Genomic DNA, 16,596 nt, shown 5'->3' with positions numbered 1-16,596 from the left:
TTTACCCCGCGAAAATCACTCAATTGGGATTACACACAGCATTGATCACTGCACTACTGCGAAAACGTGGCAGGACCCTCCGGAACAAACAAAAAACAGTCATCGGACGCCGCAAAGATTTCTGGGTAAAGAAGTGCAATAAAACATACATATAAATAGACGGCACGTCTCGGGGGTCTACAATCAAGAGTATATTTGAGCCTGGATAAAAAGGATGGTCAGGCAAAAGGGTGCTGATACTTCGGGCCATGAAGAAAAAAACCGGACAAATATGTAGGATGAACAACAGGAAAATTAAAAGTGGGTTGTTGTTCGGATAAAATGTAAGGAACCGAGAAAGAGAGGAAGACCTTATAGAGAATGGCTTAACGATGACATCACGAGAGATTGGTGCCAGAAAGATGTGGCCACTACTTGAGCACATTGGCACAAGACAGAGGAAAGTGGAAACAAATTAGGAAATATGAAGTGGACATCTACTGCCCATGGATCGTGATGACGATGATGATATGGCGTGTCACTTTTGGAGGAGCGGGTTGTTACCTGGCCCTTGGCAAAGCCCTCGAAGCCGTCGTTCACGGCCAGAATGTTGTGCCCCTCCGTGATGCCCACACGCACGGCCGAGCGCACGGCTGCGTTCATCCCAGCCGCTGGGGCGCCCACGTTGAGCACCGCGATCGTGAACTGGGTCTACTCCCCACCAGCACCACAGACGCAACAACACTCAGCAGTTAAGAGCAGGAGGGCACTGCCCAAGCAACGTCCACAATGTGAGCTTTACAGTTTCCCGACTTCTGGACCAGACCAAAAGAAATACAATCCCAATTACCGGTAGCCGAAGCAGCAGACCACAATGTAATGCACGCAGGGATTTTCTGTTCTTGTAAATATTAGTGTGCAGTGTCTGAGCAGATTGTTGTCACGTGATTGTACACATTAAAAATTAATGTTGATGTTTACTGAACGGTTTAACTTTTTTGGGGTGACAAGACAAATATTCACGTTCATGTATATAAGGATATTAATCAATACTCCGCGTCAAAGATGATTGGGCAGATTGTATAGCCATTTAATATTAGTGGTCAATTAATTTTTATGGCAGAAAAAAGTATTTTTGAAAAAATATATATACACTACTTTTTGAAGTGTAAAAAAATAATTCTAGATTTGAAGTTTTCGTGACTGCAAGAATCCATACTCTTTGGTTCTTGCGGTAAAATCACGTAGGTGAAAAGAAAAAAAATTGACGTTTACTGAATGGTCCGAAACGTCGTGAGCTTATTGTTATTTATTTCTTATTTATTTATTTATTTTATTTTCATTTTTTCACCTACGTCACTTTATCGAAAGAACCAAAGAGTATGTAAAAAAAAACAACCCATAGAAATATAACCCATAAAAAAATAACCCAAGAAAATAATCCCCGCGAACACTCCAGCAGTGTTGACTCTCACTGGAGCATTACTATTGAGGTCATATCACATAAAAGATAATTACTAAAATAATTTAAAAAAGATCCTGATCGGCTTACAGGTCTCAGATTTTGGCGCTTAGCCTTTGATAAATCTGGGATCACATCCAATTGGCTCCGAGCCACATTTAGGGTTTCATTTAACCCAACGTGATTGGACACCTGAACTTGCACCCTTTACCAATATGGTTTAATCGATTTACAACTTCAGGTTGCATGTCAAGACCAGTTTTGTGAATGGTGAGTAATTAATATGGGATTTTCACGATAACACAAAACTGACATATAGAGTCCATCGCTTATAACAGACCGTGTAATACGCATGGTAATAAGACGCTGTCGAGATTTAGTTTGCACACCCACTTTAAAGTATTTAGTTTTGGTCTGGTCCATTAATATAAGAGCCACCGAGGTTTTAAAAACGGCAAAAACGGAGCAAAACAGAAGAGAGGCCACCCAGAGACAAGAAATAAACCCATCCCTTAGATCCCACAGGAGGAAACACCTTTCTACACATTGAGTAAACTGTGAGTGACACCAACAAGCATTTCATAAAACCATATCAAGCAAAAAGAATGCTATACCTAAACAAAAGAAGGCAACCACTTATTTTCCCTTCCATTGTATTTTAGTCTCTACGTTATGTTCTGGAGTTGCACGGAAATTAATTCTTTACTCGCCGATACCCTCTTCCATTTGCTCTTCTGATTGATTGGCAGGCTACTTTGGCAGTGGAGTCAATTTAGAATGTGGCACTGCCCCAAACGAACACCATCGGTAAAAGGCAATGTCGTCGTCTATGCAGGGATCCTTCACTTGTGAGTCTCAAAGCCAGCAAGTATGACATTGACACCGTGTGAGTTGTATAGGGGCAGCCACCCCCCACTGCAGCACTTTCACAGGGCTAAACGGCTCACGGATAGTAATAGGTTTTTACCCTTTCAACTGGTACAAAAACTGACACCTTTATACAAGGCATCATGTTTGCAATAACCACAACACAAGCAGTCAAAATGCAAACAAAAAGAAACAACTCTGATGATGATAATGATATGCCTTTTGGTGTCATCTGGTCCAACACCAATGGAGACTAGGCTCTAAGAAAAGCTGTGTCGGGTGTGGACCAATCAACTTCAAGGACAGTGAATATCATTATCATCATCATAGTTGTTTCTTTTTGTTTGCATTTTGACTGCTTGTGTTGTGGTTATTGCAAACATGATGCCTTGTATAAAGGTGTCAGTTTTTGTACCAGTTGAAAGGGTAAACACCTATTACTATATTTTGCCACTGGTAAAGGAGGTCTCATAGTGTAAAAGCTCACGGATAAACAACTCTGGGAATGCAGTGCATCTCCTCACGGTGCAATCATCCATTTGCCAAACTGGGAGTCGAAAAGTGTATGAAACTGTAAATGCTCGGTATATTTTCCTTCAGGTGTGTGAGAAGATGGGTCACGGGTGCCAGCTAATGGCAGAGTAATGAGGATTTGGCCATTTGCTCCTCAAGATACCATTCATCTTGCCTAACTCTGAGAAATTTGCAGACAAGGAGCAATGGATACCTTCATTGATACCGGCACGTAATCATTTATAACAGTGCTATTGCCCGCATTGATTGATTTCTTATTTATCCAGGTAATAGACCATTGAGATCCATTATATCTATGCATGGAAGACTGTGCCTAGAAATATAAAACGATGGTTAGGGGATGGATATGGACTAAGACAAGTGCACAGCGGCCTATATTGGCAAATTATGGTGCTCCAGGCTTTGCAACATGTTACAGGATATTCTTTTGTTCTTTCGGTAAAGTCACGTAGATAGAAAAATAACAATACAAAATGAAGTGAATAAAAAGAATTAAAATAAAATATAAAATAATATTTAAAAAAACAATGTAGACTGTAGCCTGGTTCTTATTCGGAGTGAGTGTGCTGGCAATCTATAATATAGACTGTAGCCTGGTTATTAAGATTGGTGAGTGTACTGGCAGTCTCCGATTAAGAACCAGGCTACAGGCTACAGTCTAGATTAGCGTTGTTTTGTTTTATATTTTTTATTTTATTTTTAGTATTTTTATTCACTTCATTTTTTATTACTAAAATTTGAACATGTTAAAGAAGTGCTGCAAATGAACGGTTCCAATGATGCACAAATCAACAGGACATTGAATACCAAAACCAAATCAAATAACAAGAGCATTGAAGCTGCCCAAGTAATTAAAACGATCAAAATACCGTACATTGCGGAAGTAACTGAAAAACTAGCCAGATGTTTGGAAAAACCCGAGTCAGATTTGGCACGGTACATACAATACAGAATTTAATATCTGGTACAAAAGATGTATATCCGAAGCTATCAAAAGAAGGTATGTACAGGATTAACTGCACGTGTGGTAAATGTTTTGTTTGGAAAACTGGACGAATGATCAGCACGAGACGAAAAGAACATCAGAGAAATATTAAATTCTCCCAAATGCAACTGTCAGCAGTAGCAGAACACGCGTGCCAACAAGGACACTCAATTGATTTAGATAATGTTTGAAGTTTTGTGCAAAACTAGCTACTACTGGCCAAGATTGATTAGATAATCTGTCGAAATTTAAAGAAATCAAAATAACTCTAACCGTTCGGATAGCTACCATCTTAGTGCTGCGTGGAAGCAAATCATAAAATAATACATTATTTAAATGCATGCCTACAAATGGCAGCGTACTTCAATAGGGATTACCTTTGGTAGGGCTATTTTAATAAACACAATAGACAGGAAGGACAAGTTCAAAGGGCTCGCATAATGCACATGCATAATGTACGTTGCCTCAGTAATCCCCCCCCCCCCACACATTGTGCAAGAGCGCAGAAGGGTGGTCAACACATCTACACCTCTATATAAGGAAAGAAACAGTAAGAGACTTCTCCACAAATCTGGCCGTCGCCTGATGAAGCTAGTTGTAATTACTGGCGAAACGTCATACTCAGTTTGTAAATGTTGTGGCTTGGCTCTCTAACACACCGGTGTGCTGTACTAGTGACGAATTGGCACGTTCTGTTTACGTGACAACCCTTACTAGTTGGCTATGTCGGGTGGTGGCGGGTTTTAATGACACATTTATATATTTACGCGATCTAACCCAAAAACCTCTATTATTGTACCACGTGTTATTATTTGTTTGCCTCGTGGCTGACGGCTAACAGCTTTAACAGATCTTCTTGGTTCTTTTGGTAAAGTCACGTAGAAGGGAAATAATAAAATAAAACATAATAAAATCAAATTATCGGAAAGACAGCCCTGTTCTTCACCTGAGGACGGCTGCTTGCGTTGTGGCCAAAACGTCATGAGAATTGTATTTTATTATGTTTTATTTTTATTATTTTAATATTTCCCTTCTACGTGACTTTACCGAAAGAACCAAGAAGATGAATCCCTGCAGTCACGAAAGCTTTAAATCGGCGCTTTAACAGAATTGACACGCGACCTTGTAAATGACATGCCAAAAGTTCACGTTGCTGGAAAGAGGTTAGTGCCTCTTACATTCAGTAAAGAGATCAAATACTGCCATTGCTTTAGCCGATTTTTCTGGACAAATCCACTGCAGTTATATCCACTCACGGGAACTACAGGACAAAAGCACCATATCCCCACCGCTCCCAACTCCACCACCACCTGCCTCACACGTGCACCGACTTAGCAGCCGAACTACAGCAGAATTCCCAGTCGCGTTAGAAGAAATCATTAGCAACACAAGTTAACTGCAGTGCGGCACCAAGCACAGACGCAGCCGAGATAATGCTAAGTGAGCCGTGCATGCTAGCCTGCCAAGTGCCAACGTTATCCGCCACACAGTCTACCCGGGCACACGGGCGCCAGCATGCGCTGAAGTCGGTTGGCGGCGTTATTGTGTGTCCCCTCGGGAAAAAGCTTTCGGCATAAATCTGCACCGAACAGCGCTTGCTCTGAACGCAGCACTGCCAGCGGTGCAAGCAGAGGAGAAGTCCGGTGGACTGCATTTGGCTTCTTAACTGTTTAATTACCCCCACGGTATGCTCTTCGCATTGTTAATGCTAAACAATGATTAATTGTTCCATTAAAAAAAAAACAGGATATAAGAACGAGACAAAAAGCAGTAATGTGTACAAATTAATCACTAAGAGGTTCAATATTATTATATCAAGCAATTAACTGCAGTGTATTTTTTTCTAACACGTAAATTAAAGGGTCATAAAAGCACGGCAAGCACATTCATGCCGAAAGCAGTTAGTGGCAGTTAGAAACCGGAGGAAATAGCAAAACTCAGTCTGCCCGCTTTAACAAGAGCTTAATGAGAGTCATGGGCAAGAGGCCTTGGCACATCAGCTGTAGAATTCCCAAAGCACAATATCCCACGGCGCAGCACCATTTCAGTGCGTACACTTGAAGCTTGCCTCAGTCTTTTAAAACATCCATCCTGAAAATTTTCAATTTACAGCTAAGAGAAACAAGCTGCTTTCAACAGCATACCATTATGTCAAATTGGGCATTTCAACATTCATGTGGAAAACCGATAGATTTAAATGAGCATTAAATTTGCATTCATAATGTGGTACTTTCCAAGCAATCCAAACTCTGTCTCCACCGTATTTATAAACTCACAGCGCTGCAGGTTCGAACAAAAGCCGCACGCAAAGAAGCGGTGTGAAATTGACGCTGAAATTGAGCATTTGTGGAAATTATGAACTTTTTGATTGTTCGATTCAGTTTTGCTCTTAAAATGAAGACCAACATTATTTGTTTTAAGGGAAGTGTTTGGAGCAAGACCATTCAGCAATACTTCAAAAGCACGCACATCGTTAAGCGCTAGTGCACGCCATAAAAACGACACACAAGCCAAGGTACATACTCCATTACTGCCATCCTGTTGGAGTCCCAGGCCACAATCACAACGGGTAGGAGAAAGTAAAATGACAAAAATCACGACAATCATAATAATAATGATCAAAGTTTTGGAAATGAACACATCATTGTAAACAGTTGATTTTGTATGTAATAAAAAAAATACTAAATTATAATATGATTCGGGTTAAGCATATGATGCGATTCAGATAATTAAGCAACATGAGGGTAAAAACAGAACTGGAATTTACAACTGAGAAACAATCCAGCGCAGTTTAATCGACTGACCTTTGGGTACGCAGAATCGACCTTTTTATTGGCCAGAAGTTTGTAAGTGTTCAAGTTATTTTCAAAACTCCTGCAGGCAGTTGTCAAAAAAATAAAAATGGAAAACATCATTGCATTCAACAGACGATTCCAGGCAGTGCATGTCATTAGCGAGCATCAGTAAAAACATCTCAACACAGGCGAGAGGAAGTTGCACAAGCAAACGGCAGGCCGATGCAGAAGCTGGTCGCTTACCGTCCGCGGAGTTTTACCGCGTCCGCAAACCGCCGCTCATCCATGGCCTTCTGAACCTCCTGCGTCTGAGGAGCACAAAGACAACCCTGCGCTTTATTCTCCGCCGCACAATTGTCCCAAAGCTGGGCTCCTATCCGAGTCATCGATTTACTCAACCGACTATCGGTTCCGTTGCACGGTTAATCGCATAACAAGAAACTAGATTATTTACTATTTAAATTTGATCGGATAAGGCCCACTGAGATAACTACCACGCCTAGTGTAAGGAGGACATGGGTTCGATCCCGACCCTGACGATGCTTGTATATTTGGAGTTTTCGTGGTCTCCCCATGGGCGGGTGGATTCTTCTCCGGGTTCTCTGGTTTTTCACTCCACATTTAGAAGCATGCGTTTAGAGTATTTGACTGCTATAAATTTCCACGTGATAAGCCACTTCGTTGACCTGTCATTTGTGGCCAGGTCACCTCTGAAAAAAGAGCCAATAGCTCAGTAGGCTTGACCTGGTAGATAAAATAAAAAATTACGAATGCATTTATTTTGAAATTCAGTAATGGAGGGAGTGAAGGTGCTGTTTAATCAAATCTGTCGGTTATCTGAGAGTTATACTTATGGCGCGCCAAATTTTCCCAAGTACATAAAACAATGATATTAGCAATAACACACTCTTTTGCAGAGGTACTCACCCGTCACTGGTAGAGTATTCTAAGTTGATCATGGAGAAGTAAGGGAGCCCGTTTAAATCACGACGACGAATGTTTGCAATTGAGGCTCCGCTAGCGCCATGACTCGACAGCATCCTGAAGCGCAAGGCCAAGATGCCGGATGGCTGTCGGGATTTTTTACGGATACTTCCAGGAAGATTTCTATTGCCGTCCATGACAGATGCCTGCTTAACAGAGCACTCCGGATGGCAAAGTGCCGGTGTAACAGGCTAAAATAACCACCTGCCCCGATTAAACCCGGCCCAGGCCAGAGTATACCCGGGGGGATGAAGTGTCCTTGGCTAAACTATACCCCGCGGGGGTTTAAACTAGACTGGGCCAGACCATACCGCTCCAGGCCAGAATATGCCCCATGTGAAAGTTCAAACGAACTTCAATCGATATCTAAAAAGCGTATAAATGGAAGTAAGAATCTCAATGTGATCAATTCAAGCATTTTCAGGGTTAGGGTATTTATTGAAGTTTTTATGGTTGAAGCAATCAAAGTCTATGTGTTTACAGTTTTGAATAAAATGTTGGAAAAATTTAGTAATTCATGTGTATATCGCTCAACACTATTACTATCATGGGGGTATAATTTGGCCTATAGGGGCATAATTTGGCCTAGGCCATAATATACCCCAGAGTATTAATTGTCCTGGGCCATAATATACCCGGGTATAATCTAGCCTAGGCCGTTTTAACCCCGGGTATACTACAGCCTGTGGGTATACTACGGCCTGTTACACCGGATTAACAGACCTTTTGCCGTACACAAGGTACTTCACAAAGGCTTCTGTATCCATATTATATCATTCTCATCTACTTCCAGTGGAGGCACCGCCCATCACCCCCCCCCCCTCACCAATTGCACACACTCCATGAGCGGCAGGCGGATGGACTGGTTGCCCGACAGCGACACGACGCAGGCAGGGGTCTCCGGGGTCGCCTCGAGCAGAGCCAGCACCGCCTCTACTCCCATGCGACTTGCCTGCACCCCCACACACACATTCATGCCTTAGGCCTGTCCGTTCAGCCACCATGGGGGAGCAGTGGGGGGGGGGGGAGAAAAAACTCTCTAAATGTCATAAAAATAATCCAATATGAATGAAACTATGGTGTAAAGCTGTGTTGCTATTCGGCACAAAGATAAAGATCACCCATGTTGCCTGAAGAGGCAGTTGGGGCAAGTGCTGTTCGCGAGCACCTATGAAGGCCGGTACGGCACGCGAGCAGGTGGGTGACCAGCACCACGCCCGGCCGCCTTTTGTCTCCCCAGTGGCGATGTTTATACAACACACCAGGTACTCATTTGAGGCTGAGTCGACCTAGGGGAGGCCCAGAACCGATTCAGATCATCGTCACTGGTGTTGGCCGTGAGCGGGACGAGCTTAGGTCGCGGGGTTTCGTAGTGCAGCGCGTGCCAACCGTTGCACTACCGCTCCTCACGCATACACACCGGCACACACTTACACACAAGCACACACAGACTGTTCTAGATTTGAAGTTTTCGTGACTGCAAGGGTTCATACTCTTTGTTATTTTCGGTAAAGTCACGTAGGTAAAAAATATAATCACAGCAAAATGTCGCTGCGACGGTTCCACCTGAAGACGGAAGCTTTTGTTGCCTCCGAAACGTCGTGATTTAATTTATTTAATTTTTTTACCTACGTGACTTTACCGAAAAAAACAAAGAGTACAGGAGACTGTGCCTACCAGGATGCGGTCGAAGGCAGATGGGGTCCCGCCCCTCTGCACGTGCCCCAAGATGGTGACTCGTGTGTCCAGCCCCAAGGACTTGGTCACCAGCTTGCGATGCGATGCCACACACGCTCAGTGTTATTCCAATTGCATTTAACACAGCTGATTAAGACAACAACAGTTTTGCACGGTAATTTTACTTTTTCTTTTTTTTATCATTTTGCGTATTGCAAGAAATTGCAGCAGGTAGCAGCGTCATCATTTACGCAGATTCAATGACATGTTAAGAACATTCAAAGAGTTATTCGATTTCAAATTGCCAAAAGAAACAAGTCAAGGAAGCCAAGGAAGCCAAAGTAGCCACAAGTCAAGCAAAGCAGGGTGAAAACACAAACAATAAAATATATGAGCCCATACACAAGTATGCTCAACATTTCAGCATAGAAATCAGAGGTGCATTATTAATGTTTAAAGACTATAGGACAGCGCTTTTTATGAACATTGCTGCACCGATTATTGCCATCTTTGAATGTATTTTCTTAAATAATGTACAAGATAAATATCACTGCAACATTGAAGCATGGTAATGAAAATGGGAAATACAAAATATGCCTATTTTTGAATGTGTATGATGACAGCATTTCATATATAGTTTTGCTTTTTCAGTGTTCAATTAAAGAACATTCATAACTATTAAGGTATTTCTTTCATTGGGTAAATATAGAGGGGACAATTTCAATTATGAAGGGTACTACAAATCAAACAGAGGGGCAGGTTAGAATAAAAAATCAAGACTTACTTTTAAGTGCCACTGCACAAATGTTTTAGCACAGATTTGTGCGTACAGCAAGATAACTGTGATGGAATTATAAATGTACTATTTTTTATTAGATGTCATGGTAATGTCTTCCACATGACCCAATTTAATTTCCAGGCTTGAAATGGGCCTTTCTTAAAAATGTGAAGCCCAAATAAACTGGCAAAGGATTTGAGAAATAATGCTTTAAAATAATAATTTCTCAAATTCTGGCAACGCTCAGAAAGAGCAACATCTTCAAGTAGGATAATTGTTTTTTTACCCTTTTATCTGGCAACAAAACTGACACCTTTTTTTACAAGGAGTCATGATTGCATAGACCACAATACCTGCAGTCATAATTTCAACAAAAAACATAACTCTGATAATATATGCACTGTCCTTGAGGTTCCAATGGTGTAAATGCTTAGCCCGAGCTCTCATACTCTGATGGTGCATTGTCTTTGAGTTGTGCGCCATTTGGCGTCATCTGGTCCAACACCATGTGAGACTAGGCTCTAAGAAAAGCTGTCTCGGGTGTGGACCAATCAACTTCAATGACAGTGCATATCATTATCAGAGTTGTGTTTTTTGTTTGCATTATGACTGCAGGTATTGTGGTCAATGCAAACATGACTCCTTGTAAAAAAGGTGTCAGTTTTGTTGCCAGATAGAAGGGTAAAAAAACAATTATCATATTTTTTACTGGCAAATGAGGTTCCAATGGTGTAAATCTTCAAGTAGCTTCCAGGGAATTTTCTTGAATATTAACTGAAGTTTAAACTGAAAAAGGAAAACTCTGCTCTCATTCAATCACTGCAAAGCATTGGCAAGTAAAGACCTCTTCTTTGTCTCACTGCACACCACTTTGTCAAAACAAACGTTTGATAACACTGGTAAAAAAAAAACATTCTGGCCTGGACTTTTGCAGCTGTTTTAGACTAATTTCAGGGTGCTTATTCCAAATCTGATCTCAGATTTGCTCTATCACATCTCATTTTCATTCTATCGGCATACTCCATTTTCATTGATTTTACCCGAAATTAACTCTGTCACTTATGATTGCAAGTTTTTGTGAGTCAGTAACTGCTTTAGTGTTAAAATATGGTGCTGTATTTTTAGGATAGTGTGTTTATAATATCATTGTATGTAGATATCCACATTTATTTAATATTTTTCTTCTGCAGTTTTTATTGAAAATTCAATATTTGATCTCTCAAAAACCTGATGTGATAGACAAAAACTGATGCCAGCTTTGGAATCAGCACCCCAAAATTACCTTAAAACTGTTAGAATACCTTATGCCAGAAAAAGTGTGTTGACCAGTGTAATTAATTATATGCTGCACCGGCAATTAGAAAAATAACAACAGAGTCGTTGAACTGTCCAAACAACTATCGTGCATTCGTCTGGTAGAGATTCGTTAACAGCATAAACTGCTAGAGCAATTAGAGGAAAAATGTCAGGGTCACATGTAAATGTAATGACGTACTCGGGGTTAACAGGTGGAATAAATTTACATTTAAACAAATAATTATTGTACATATAGTGTTGCTCAGCGCTGCCAGGATTTACCAAGAAGTGTTTTAAAGTAACTATTAGTGACATTCTATTTAACTTGTAAAAAAAAACATAACTGCAGGGAATAGATTTCTTGACAGTGTGAACATTGCGAGATGCCTTTCTAACAATAAATAAATACGATAACTAATTTATTGAGATCTGCCTTTCGTGTTTAGTTTGTTGAGCTTCCCCGGCACCTCCGATGAGCAAGGGTGGCTTCATACGGTGCGAAAGAAGTTCAACATACATGCATGTGCTAGAAATAGGGGTGCCATGATGGTGAGATATTAACTACCTCGCCTGGTACACAGGAGGTCGTGGGTTTGGCAAGCCACGTTGCGGCCTCCAGAGCTACAACTCAAGCCACTCGCCGTACCCCAACATGAATAAGTATTCACATTTATTAATTTTGCCGCATCTAAATTACGAGACGATCAGGAGTGCATCCATTCCAGCTACGTCTTTCAACTGCATTACTTTGCAAAGCCTTACTATTAAAATGTTCATATTGTATAATTACATTAATTTGTGGACAATACCCTAATTGGTACAAAATGTAATACAGCATCGTAAGTGTATTCAATTTCTCATATTAAGGACGGTTCTATCTCAGTGTCAAATTTAACAGGAACACCTTTCCAGTACACTATTCTAGATTGATGCCACATTTTCTAAATGGACAACTAATGTAAAGTCAAATTGTCCTGTGGAAATACTTGAATCTGCCATGGGATATGGAAGTTCTATTCTTGGCTCCGGACTGCCAGTGGAACCGAGCACCGCTCAACACTTGTCCCACCGTGCGGACCCTTTGCCTTCTCAGTTGTATTTCAAATATATCTACACTGTTATTGCATTCATGCAATAAGGTTTAGTTTTAGATGAAGACTAAAAAATAGAAGACGCAGTATTGGTGTTGCCTATATGTAATGGAAATGTTTCGCGGCTTACACAATGCCCCTTCTGGCACGCAATGAAGTCTGTCATTTTCACATCATGGTAAAAAGCTGATAGAGCATTCCTACCATAACCTACGTACTACATAAAAATATGTAATCTTAACAAAGTTAATCGGTTTTGATTTAATTGGCCAGTGTTTGCATCCTTATGGTTGCAATTTGACGACTTCGCACGGTGGCATGTCACTCGCTTTCCTCTCTGCTACCCCCATCGTCTGGAACTCCCTGGCCCCAGCCGTCTGTGCCCTCGACTCCCTGCCACTGTTCAAGTCCAGTCTCAAGACCTTCCCTTTTGCCTCTGTCTATGAACGACTGCCCCGATAAAATAAGAAAGCTCACTGTACGACACAGTGCCTTGACGCGCGTTTTCACTTAGAAGCTACAACAACACGAATGGTCCTCTATTGAATCAACAATACAGAGAAACCAGTCTTTTAAAGTACCAGTCAAAAGAAAAATCATGATGATGTCCAAGTGAGCGCGCATGTTTTCCTACTAAAGCTGACAAAGCTCATGTTTAAAACATGTTTTGTCTCATGTTCATTAGAAGAAATTCGGTATTGCGGCCAGCGTAAAATAAATCGGTGGGATAGCGAGCGGAGCGATGGGGGAGCGAATTACGTGTGCTCTTTGAAGCGGAAAGCCACAGCAAGCAGGCACGGTCAGCAGCGCACGCTGTACTCACATCTTTAATTTTTTGCGAGCTTATTGGTTTGTTGAAAGAATCAATGGCACCCTCCGACACAATCATTACATTAAGTCTTTTCTTGCGCAGACGATTCTGAAAATTCGAACAGAACAAAAAACAGGAGGAAAAAAAAACGAGAAAGGAAACGGCGCAAATACGGTGATCATCAAGAAGAGGAAAATCAGAGGCTTGGTGAGGCCTGCCGCTGTTTTCATTCCCAGCAGTGCTTGCACGTTGTACGCATTCACACATCTCTAGTTCATATTCCACGAATAAAACGTTAACTTGAGGCGACAAAGGAATTGCGCGAACTTACCAAAATGACAAGCGAAAGCGTCTGAAATTACATCTCGTGTCGTAATTGGGCCTCCCGTGCACCCATTTTATTTCACTTAAAGCGCCCCCCCCCCCCCAAACACGCATTATTGATGCGATGCACACACTGCAAAGATTTACTCTTGCCATCGCATTTTAGCAAACTGACGCACGGTCGTAGTTAGAAGCTTTATCAATCCAAATTGTGCGTTTCTTTCAGGTGCACAAGCATGTGATAGAATGCATTGTAATTGTGCGGGCTGCCTAGTCGGCCAATTAAAAAGCTGCACTTAGCATTTCAGCTGTCTCACGTGCTAGCGTTGCTGGCAATGAATTCAGTGAGCTTCTAGAGAGAAGAAGATATGCCCACGCGCCTTTCTCAATACACTTACCGCCTTGATAGCATCGCTGGTTATGGGCTTCCCAGTCGTATCAATGGCACCTTCTGACACTATGATTATGTTCAATCTGGAACCCCTGGCTCGGTTCTACACGTAATACACATGGCAAATACTTCGAAAAACATCAACACAAACATCGCGAGTGTCATCAACAACATGAATTCGATTTCAAAGAACAAAAACACACGGTATTATAAATCAGGCATTTGTTCTTAAAAAATGTGACAGACATGGCTTGACGTTTTTAACGGCAATCTCTTCCTTACCAGATAATTAAATAATTTTTGCAAGTCCATCTGGCTTCACACACACACACACGTCATCGGTTGTCTCTTGATATGATTTTTACACCCATAGCAGACGAGGAGTCAGCATGTATGTTGAACTTCTTTCACACCATACGTAGCCAACCATGCTAATTGGAGGTGCGAGAATTGTAACGCTCAGCCCATCATCTTGTTCTATACCAGACATATGCATGTAGCAAGCACTGCCTTGGTCCATTTCTCAAGTCTACATATTGCATTTTTTATTATTTATTATGCTTGTTTACACCAGAAAGCATCTGGTCAAATTCCCTCGGCAATGGCGGACTGATCTCTGTCGCTGGATAATCCGTCCCAATCACATTTTCTCCTACAGAATGGTGCCACTTTGGGGAAAAAAGTGCCAAAATGTCATTTGGTGTAAATAAAACATTCAACATTTATACTAGCTATTAAGATCTTCTCTTGAAAAGAAGTTTCACGATTTAGATTTTTTTTCCATTCTGCTTGAAGCAGGGATATGTTTGTGTGTGTGCACAAGCCACCCGCACGTTTTAAGATGCGCTTCTGTGGCCGTCTGGAACGCTCTTCCTTCCCATATTAGGAAGCCACTGGACCTATGGCACTTGTAAATGTAGATTGAAAATGATTTCTTTAGAACTGCTTTTTGTGTTTGGTTTGTTGTCCTTCCCCCCCCCACCTCCGATTAGTGTGGTTGGCTACGTACGGTGCAAAAGAAGTTCAACAAACATTATACACCCACTCGGTGGACTGAGCGTTCTGGGCGCATGGCCTTATGGGATACAGCAGAGGCGAGTTCATGGCTACCCAACTACAGCCAATAACCAGCAGCTTATCCGCAATATTTGAGGACACAAGTGTGTGAAGCCAGGATGACTTACAAAAGGAAACATCTCCAAATAAACAGCAACATTATTTCAACAAGTACAAATAAAAACTGACAAAAATATTCAAACTTCAGTTTAAAAAAAAATTATTCAAGACATCAATTAAATACTGACATACGTTGGAATTTTTTTTTCAGTTTAAAATGAGAAATATAAAAATATGGATCGGCTTATAAACAAACAATTCTGGGGGCAAACGTGCACCTTGCTTCATGCGAAGAAGACACGAGTTGCAGCTACACTGTCACCTGGGATTGAGGGCACGTGGACGAGGCACAAGCCTCGCGGGTATATCAATGTCTCTATTTGCGCAGAAGTTTTCTAGCAATGGCCAGTGGCATGAGATTAAAACCTGCATTGCGGTAAAATAAGATGGTACGACAGAACTGGAAGATGCCATCAGGTTAAAGCGAGAACTCGCTAAATATGTCTCTAAATCCAATTTGAACAATATGCAATATCGTGGGAATAACACAAAATCGGTGGCAAGATGGTAACTACCTCGCTTGATATACATAAGGTGATTTGGTTCGATCCCATCCCTAATCCCTGTATATTTGGAGTTTTCATGATCTCCCCGTGGTCACGTGGATTTTTATCCAGGTCCTTCAATTTTTCCCTCCACATTTAGAAACATGCGTTTAGAGTATTTGGCTACTATGAATTCCAAATGATATGCCAATTAGTTGAGCTATGTCCCTTCTCTATAGCTCAGTGGGCCTTACCTGCTAGCGCACGTGTATCTTAACCTTTTTCCGTTCCGATGACGTACGTGTACGTACGTGTACGTCATAAGTTATTATTTTGATTCCATTCCGATGTACACCTATATCCGAAAATCTACATCATCGCAACGGAACCGGAACAAAGACTTAATTCAAATAATTTTATCAGTACCAAGGTTCCCTTGGGGCTTAGGGCAATGCGGGAGGGCGTGCGGCACAGTTTGGCATCAGCTATCATAGAGTGCGGTCATGTCGCTACAGTTCTCTGCGGCGAATACAATGTCTTTAAAAACAACGGGGCTACGCCTCTCCAAATAAAATTAACGCCAAACCGCTTGCGCATTCCGAGAGCGGTGAACAAGACACCCACCCCGCAACTTGCAGACGTCTCAGAATGCGAAAGGGTTCATTGGCGGCTGGAATTTGCTCCGGCACGTACGCTTAAACGGCAGCGTCGTCACGTTTAAGAGGATAACACAGGACACGTTGGACGAGGCGTACAGAACGCAGGCTCAGGAGCGAGCAGGCAGGGATACCTCGGTGAGCTTCGTGCACATCTTCTCTTCCCAGCCCTCCTCCGGGGGACTCTCCGGGATGAAGACCCAGTCAGCGCCGCACGCCAGGGCACTCACCAGCGCAAGGTAGCTGGTCACACAGGCGTTGCACCAAGTGGTAGGCCAGTTTCATTTACTCAGATTTTGGTTTTT

The 16,596-nt window shown here is 41.8% G+C and overlaps 1 protein-coding gene across 6 annotated transcripts in view; it reads right to left on the bottom strand.

The window, feature by feature from the left end:
- Positions 1 to 16,596, bottom strand: part of PFKP (phosphofructokinase, platelet) — a 72,855-nt gene that overhangs the window by 23,784 nt on the left and 32,475 nt on the right. For 2 of the 6 annotated variants that reach the window (XM_078609726.1, XM_078609761.1), the window contains 8 exons: positions 16,426 to 16,534; positions 13,982 to 14,077; positions 9,284 to 9,376; positions 8,433 to 8,558; positions 6,866 to 6,930; positions 6,632 to 6,701; positions 6,351 to 6,365; positions 544 to 690 (listed from right to left, as the gene is read on the bottom strand). In XM_078609726.1, the coding sequence (XP_078465852.1) occupies positions 544 to 690; positions 6,351 to 6,365; positions 6,632 to 6,701; positions 6,866 to 6,930; positions 8,433 to 8,558; positions 9,284 to 9,376; positions 13,982 to 14,077; positions 16,426 to 16,534 (721 nt within the window). Of the gene's footprint in view, positions 1 to 543; positions 691 to 6,350; positions 6,366 to 6,631; positions 6,702 to 6,865; positions 6,931 to 8,432; positions 8,559 to 9,283; positions 9,377 to 13,271; positions 13,368 to 13,981; positions 14,078 to 16,425; positions 16,535 to 16,596 lie in introns of all 6 variants that reach the window. The other 4 variants (XM_078609751.1, XM_078609769.1, XM_078609735.1 and 1 more) reach the window with 3 other exon arrangements.

This window comes from Lampetra planeri, chromosome 2 (genome assembly GCF_965212315.1).
Source record: "Lampetra planeri chromosome 2, kcLamPlan1.2.h2, whole genome shotgun sequence".
NCBI lineage: Eukaryota > Metazoa > Chordata > Hyperoartia > Petromyzontiformes > Petromyzontidae > Lampetra > Lampetra planeri.
The sequence above is the reverse complement of the archived record's forward strand: the minus strand, read 5'-3'. Positions and strand labels throughout refer to the sequence as shown.